Source organism: Taudactylus pleione, unplaced genomic scaffold (genome assembly GCF_031769625.1).
Source record: "Taudactylus pleione unplaced genomic scaffold, aTauple2 ptg000250l, whole genome shotgun sequence".
Taxonomy (NCBI): domain Eukaryota; kingdom Metazoa; phylum Chordata; class Amphibia; order Anura; family Myobatrachidae; genus Taudactylus; species Taudactylus pleione.
Genome location: NW_028284652.1, coordinates 10,405,734 through 10,413,450, shown reverse-complemented (window position 1 = coordinate 10,413,450; position 7,717 = coordinate 10,405,734). Strand labels below are relative to the sequence as shown.

General features: G+C 41.1%; 1 protein-coding gene across 1 annotated transcript; it reads right to left on the bottom strand.

The window, feature by feature from the left end:
* Positions 1–3,980: 3,980 nt before the first annotated feature.
* On the bottom strand, positions 3,981–6,719 carry LOC148515404 (zinc finger MYM-type protein 1-like). The gene is made up of 2 exons (XM_088480119.1): positions 5,152–6,719; positions 3,981–5,037 (listed from the first exon to the last, which is right to left on the bottom strand). The coding sequence occupies exons 1-2, from the start codon at positions 6,717–6,719 to the stop codon at positions 3,981–3,983; spliced, it is 2,625 nt and encodes an 874-aa protein (XP_088336245.1).
* Positions 6,720–7,717: the final 998 nt, after the last annotated feature.

The following is a 7,717-nucleotide window of genomic DNA, read 5'->3' as shown; positions in this document are numbered from 1 at the left end:
TATGCTCTATATAAATGTTTGAAAACCCAAATAAAAACATTTATAAAAAAAAAAAAGAAAAAGAAGTGAGTATATATTAACAATACACAAAGGAAAAAAAACACACATAGGCCCTGATTCATCAGTGCACGCAAGAACACTGCTGATTGCAAATTCCCGATTATCGGGAATCTGCGAGTGGTCAGAATGGGTCCTGCGTTTTCACACGCAGTGATTCCCACCATGACTCAATTTAAACAAGCTGATTCTAAACTTAAACATTTGGGTGTACAGATTACTTCTGATCTGTCTCAGCTTTATACTACTAATTTCTCCGCTGTTATATACAAAATTGTCACTATGCTTGACAGTTGGAAATTACTGCTATTGCCAGTTTTGGGACATGCGGCTTTCCTAAAAAGCATTATCTTCCCAAAGATTTTTTATTTCATGCAAATGTTGCCAATTAGCTTGTCTAAATCAGATATTATTTTTTTTTTAAATAAGAAAATGACCCGCTTTCTGTGGCAGGGCAAGAAAGCAAAAGTGTCCCTTTCAAGGTTAGTGGCTGTACACAATTCGGGAGGGGCTGGAATCCCAGAGTTACCCTCTTACTCAGTGTCAGTCTTTTACAGATATATGAACGATTGGTTCTTGGAACAAAATACTTATACTGATTATCAGCTAGATATAGTACTATTTTTCCCTTATTCCCCTAGTGCTCCCCCCTGCCACAATCCCCCTCCTTCCCCCACAGCCTCCTGGAGCAGGGACAGCAATAATGCAAGAATAATAAGATACTTACCTTACCTCCTTCTATTCTGGCTGCCCCTCTATCCAGGGTTGTTGCTAGCCTCAGTCCAGTCCTCACATATCGTGGCTCCTCTTTCAGTGGTGTGGCGTGACTTCATGACGTCAGGGCTGCCATCAGAAAATATGGGGCCTAGGACAAACAAAATAAGCAGGGTCCCAACCCCAAACACTTACCTTAGTTACCTCACTCCTCCTTCTGTTCTGACTGCTCCTCAGTCCTCTCTCATTCAGCGGTGCGGCGTGCTGTCATAGGGATATTAGTCAGAGGCGTAACTAGGGTACATGGCAGTCAGGGCAAATGGTGCCCTAAGAAATATGGTTTCCCTTGAACACTGCACCCACCCGGCATGTAGTAGGACCTACTGTACTACATACACACTGTGATCACTAACTGTCTGTAGTTAGTCCTGTGGGACCCAGACGTTCTACATGGCCTTGCTACCATATAGGGGTAAAAATACATGTTATAGTATGTAAGTGCAACACTGACTGCCTTACTATACAGAGAATAAGAGCTCTGCAGCTCACGCTATGCAATGAACGATAGTGTGGCAGCAAACCAAAATGCAGCTGTCTCATATTGATATGATCCTATGCTGCCTGTTGAATGCCCACTGACAGCAGGTATAAATGCAGAATTTCTTGCCAGGGAATTGCTAAATGATAGATTTCGCTATAAAGGAGAAAAATAAAACATCTTTTTGATAGACAATGGGCCTGATTCAGACCCGCTCGCGAGCGCTGAGCGCTCGCAAGTGGGTCGATGTTGGCCAAGTGCGCATGCACACGACGGAGCCAGCTCTGTTGTGCGAATGCGCGAGATCCGAATAACGACGGCCAAGCCATCGCTATGGGTCTCGCACCAAAGAGAGCATGCTGTCGATGGTGTTTGACAGCATGCCCCCTTTGGTGGGCATGCCGGGGGCGTGGCTGCCCAGACAGAGGCGCTCCCATGGGAACGCCTACCGTCTGGGGCCGGCCCCACTGACATCACTAGCGATGTCAGTGGGAGTGCTTTTGGCTCTAATAGAGCCAAAAGCACTCCAGGGCTTGTGGCAACGAGACCCTACCACAAGGGTCTCATCGCAAGCCCAATGGTCGCGATGGTCTTGACCATCGCGACCATCATTTTGGCCGCTCGCTATAGCTGTGGGTGGTCACCCACAGCTATGCGAGCGGCCAGGAGCCGCTCTTAAATTCAGAGGGATGGCCCTGATTCAGAGCGAGTGCTCTATCAGAGCATCGGGCTCTGAATCAGGGCCAATATCAGTGTATTTAATTATATATTTACAATATTTTTATAATGCCCCCCTGTCTGTATTATTCTTCTGGTGCCCCCTATCTGTATTTTCTTAGAATGCCCCCTGACTGTATTTTTCTTTTAGCGTACCTCTGTCTGTATTTTTATTATAGTGCCCCCCTTTTTTTATTTTGCCCTTCCCCTATTATTATTTTCTTTACATACAGTAGCTTCTCACACCATGTTGTTTATTTCAATAATGTGCTCTGTCCTCACCCTTTTCTCCACACAAACACACACTTCCACACACACACAAACAAGCACTTCCACACATACTTCCACGCAGGGCTGCCATCAGAAATTGTGGGGCCCGGGACTGACAGAACAGGCAGGGCCCCCCTTCCTACCTTATTCATACACACAAGAAAAAAAATTGTCAAATATTTTGGCCAAAAATTATTAAGCCTGCCACCATGTCAAGGTAGACTCTTTAGGCAGGTCCCTAACCACCCTCATTAAATTAACCCTTTAAACCAAAAATGTTCTTGGTAACTAACCATGAAAAAAAGTTTGGCCAAACAAGTATCAGATCCTAACAGCAGGAAGCTGATGTTATGAAGTAAACAAGAGTCCTTTAGTCTAATATTTTGGCCCAAAACATCCAACCTAAGTAATAACTTAACCTATAATAACTTTTAAAAAATTAATGTTAAAAACGAGTGCTTGAACATGTACTGTGTATAGAAATAAATAAATAAACCACGATTTACTTAAATTAATAAATAAATTTCTCCTATACACACTCGTTGTTTATAGCTCTTTTTTGTGACAGAGTGGTAAGGAGTAGAATGTCTCAAAGGTAATCCGGTGAATACGGGAACATGGGTGTTTGTAGAATAGCACACTGCCCCTACTCTTACCCTATAGTTGCCGTATTCCTTTAGCTGTGCGGCGCGCGGTGTCTCCTCCGTCACTTTCGGCTTTGGCGTGCTGTGCCTCCTTGCACGGCGGTCAGCAGCGTCTTGCTTCTGGTGAAGTGGGGAGATTAAACGAGCAGCCTGCAAACTGTGCCGTCTCCAACGCGTTTCGTACCTCACGTACTTTGTCAAGGATGACGTTCGCTTCCCTGGGGGGCCCTTTTATTCCTCCTCCATGGTTTCCTTTTCTTTTTTCTTTCATAAAACTTTATTGATTAAAATGACACTTTGTGTCTTTTCTAAGTTAAATGGTCTCAGTAATCGTGGTTGCTATTGGTGTCAATAAAATGTAACTAAAATGTTCCAGAGGAATGATATATTAAAAATAGATACTTTATTCTAAAAAATATATATACTTCCCTATAAAAAAACATTCAATTCAATATCTATATTTAAGCCCTGCGGTTTTAGGGTTTTTAATACGAAAATCCACTTGCTTTCATGTTTTTTTAACTCTTTCACTATGTCACCTCCCCTCCAATGGATCTCAACTTTTTCTATTCCAAAGAATTTTAGTCCTGATGGATCTTTACCATGTACATCTGTGAAATGTTGAGAGACACTATGTGTGCTAAGTCCTTTTCTAATATTATTTATATGTTCTGCTATGCGGGTTTTTATTTTTCTCTTAGTTTGACCTATATAGTTTAACCCACATGGGCATATCAGAAGGTAGATTGCTCCTTCGGTGTTGCAGCTTATATGACTTGCAATGCGGAATTCCTGTCCATTCACAGTAAATGTCTCAATGACTGAAGTGGAGCGATCTTCTTTTTTTAAATTTTTACAGCCTTTGCAGTCTAAACACCTGTGGAATCCCTTATTCAATATGGTGTTGCTTTCCTTTTCCAGCGGAATAAAGCTTGATGTCAATTTTTGTTTCAGAAAAATTAAATAGAATCAAAATAAATAATATATGCTTTTTGTATATACAAAAAAAGTGCTTTAGTGGTTACACCTTCAAGAGTCTTCTAAGAACGACGAGTTGACCATCTTCTCACTTTACTAGATGCAAATTCCTTTATTAGGTCTTTAAAATCCTGTTGTTGTGCAAGTTTGTTTTCAATAGACAGAAGTGCAAGGCTATTCAAACGTTGTTCACTCATTGTTGAGCGGAGGTAATTCTTAATCAAGGCCAGTTTGCTAAATGCTCTCTCGCCTTCTGCCACAGAAAGTGGGAGGCGGGTGAAAATTCTGATAGCAATGCAAACCTCTCTAAATATTCCTTGAAGCTGTACGCTGTATTTAGCATTAAGCAAGTCCAGTGGTGTTGAATGGCTCCTAAATGTAGCATCATATACTTTTTGAAGATGTTGAAGTTCACCTACTAAATCTGGTGTAAGATCTTTTGGATATTTGGAGACCAGAACTTCAGCAGATGTCACCAATTCATCATCATTCATAACTGTTAATTTTAAAATAGGAGAAAACAAATTGCAAATATTTTGCATTGATTCAAAATGCTGATTCAATTCACAAATGATGGAATCCAATGCTACAAGAAACACATTCACCTTGAAAGATGTCTCAGCATCTTGTTCATGACACAGGGATTCCCCACTGCGTCTGCTTGGAATCCTACGATGACGTGGGTTCAGCTCCTTTGTAATTTGCATACTGTCAGCAACAAGTTTTGCCTCTGAAAGCAAAACAGGCCACTTATCCCTAAGTGACTGCATTTCTGCCAAAAGAGCCTTAGTGTTGGCTGCTCCTATATCCATGGAAACTGATCTTGATTGAAGAATTTTATTCCTTTCTTCAAAACTTTGCAGGATCTTAATCCAGAATGTGGAAAGCAGTATGGATTTGAAAGACAAGAAGTAATCTCTTAGACTTTCTGCCTCAGAATGAGCCTCACTGGAAAGTTTTCTAGATGAAATAATTTTCTTTAATGCCTCAATAACACCAGGATGCTTTTGAGTTATTGGCCGAACTGCTTCAATTCTGGCGCTCCATCTGGTGTCGCTTAAGCCATGCAAGGAACCTCCAATTTGTTCTTTCAAAATGTGCCATCTTCCAGGGCTTGAACTAAATAGGACATATAAGCGATTTACACATCAAAAAAATGTAAACACATCTGGACAGCACGATGCTGCATTTAAGGAATGGGCAGCACAAGGGCAAAATATAGCTGCAGGATACTTCTCCTCTATACGGGCACGTACTCCTTTGATTTTTCCAGACATATTTGCTCCATTATCATACCCTTGGCCTCTGCAGTCGTTAGCATTGATGTCATGTTCATTTAGTCGTGATAATAACATTTCAGCTATCTCTTCTCCTGTTTTGTTGTAAAAATCAAAAAACTCAATGAACCTCTCTTGAATGGCCCAGACTTCTGTCAATGAATCATTAACAACATAACGGATAATAATAACATTCTGTTCAGTATGTGAAACATCTGGTGTGGCATCACATATCACTGAAAAATAGATGGATTTTTCCCTTTCTTTTAATATGGTGTCCAGAACATGTTTTCCACATAGATCAATAAATTTGTTTTGTGTGGCCCAGGATAAATAATGCGCATGCATTTTTTTCCCCTTTTGCTGGCTGTCTTTCACAGTTTGTAAGTGCTCACGCAGAAGTGGATCGTAATGGGATATTAGTTCCAGTGTACCAAGAAAATTCCCATTGTTTAGGTCTCCAATCCGTTGAGAACTTCCTCGGAATGCCATATTCCTTGATGCCAAAAACAAAGTCACATCCAGTAGTCTTTGCAGTAGAGAAGCAAACTTTTTAGTTTCCATGTCCAGATTTCTTTGAATGCTACAGTCCACTCCATGCCCTCTAAGAGACATCTGCAGTGTTCTAAAGCTCAAATAATGTTGCTTGTGCTGCATGCTTTTTTCATGTTCCGGCAGCCTGCTGTATAGTTTACGCCAGCTGATCTTTGATGGGTCAAATCCTTCTTTCCTGCAGAGAAGACTAGAAGACTTGCCATGGTCCGAAGTAAATGCAAAGCAAGTGATGCAATATAATGATTGTTTTACATTGCTCCATCTGAGCCAGTCTCTTATAAGCGTCTCACGCCCATTAGGCGATTTTGAATATACTAGGAAAATAGAAAAAGAACGGCCGTCACAATCTTTAGGCAAATATTCAATCATTTCCTTTAATTCCGCTTCATTACTTAAGCCACTGAGTGCAATGGTTTCTCTGTCTTTTTCCTTCACTATATCTGGCCACAGTGCTAGGTCTTTCCAGTTTACATCATCAGAAACATTCTGTAGGATTGTAGCCTGTTCTTCAGTCTCTGTGATATCTTCGGCCTCAGCGGCCTTGGACACATCTTTGGCCTCGGACACATCTTCGGCCTCGGACACATCTTCGGCCATGAGCACATCTTTAGCCAGGGGCACATCTTCAGCCATGGGCACATCTTCAGCCACAGGCACATCTACAGCCACAGACACATCTTCGACCTCGGACACATCTTTGACCTCGGACACATCTTCGACCTCGGACACATCTTCGGCAGCCTGTGTAGAAAGACCTCTGCTGCAGCAAAGACTCTCCTCTTCGGCAACCTCACTAAGTTCTTGCACATTTGCTTCAGTGAATACATTCTGTTCTTGAACATCTTGCTGTTTAGAGGGAGGCTTTTTGAAAAACTGTAATATTGAACTCTTCTTTTTAAGCTTTTCCTCTTCTTCTTGGCGTTCTTTCTTTTCCTTCCATTTCAATGATCCAGACTTATGTTGGTACATTGTGCACTATCATTGATGTTCTTATGCAAGCACAAGTACAAATAACTGAAATATGAAATAATTGTAACCTTAAAATACTACTGTCTAAAGTGTCACAAACAACAACATCAAGAGTACAGCTGTGCAATACCAAAAGTATAATTCAGCAAAGTAAAACAAATGTACAGAATACAAACATAAAAAGTGAAACAATTTAAATCAAGAGCCAAAGTACTATTTAGTGTTATGCTGCAATTTATAGCAAATTTGAACTACATACAGTTTAAAGGAAAAACTATGAAAGTAAAACATCCAAAAAATTACTTACAGTTTCTTGCTTGCAGTCTTCTACAGGGGGCTCTAGGCTGTTTCAACACACAAGGACCTGTGCGGCAGCCGAGCCTGCTTATCCTCAGAGATGAAGGCACTAGAAAAATAATGCATGATTGCAAAACATTGGAGAGGCAACTTAGGTATGCTGATTATCTATAAAAGGCAAGATATTGGTCCATGCAAAAATACCTTTTCTAGACAAAGTGGAATGAGGCTTAAGCCGTGAACACATATAAATGACTGGCTATCGTGCCGATGGATGAGGCAATTACCCTTTGCCCCGGACCAGCTGAAGATTACCAGTACACACTGAGCGATGTGATGAAATACAGAACAATACCTTTTTCGTCCTTCGTTACACTGTATAGCACCGCATGCGATATAGTCCGATTGGCCGCGCAACACGACCAACCAAAAGATATCGCATGCGACCCTTGGGAGCACTCAATCTTGCGTACACACCAGATGATTTTGATGATTTGATATTCCAATATGGAAAATCATCAATATATTGTTCTGGTGTGTACCCAACCTTAGAAAGCACTCCCTGAGTTCCTTACACTGCAAATAAAAACTGAACTACTTACCGTTGCCTGACTGCCCAATTCAGAAATCTTTTGCAGTGATGATTCTTCAGTCTTTAGATCCACACAAGCTGGAGACATATTTATAAATATACAGTATTA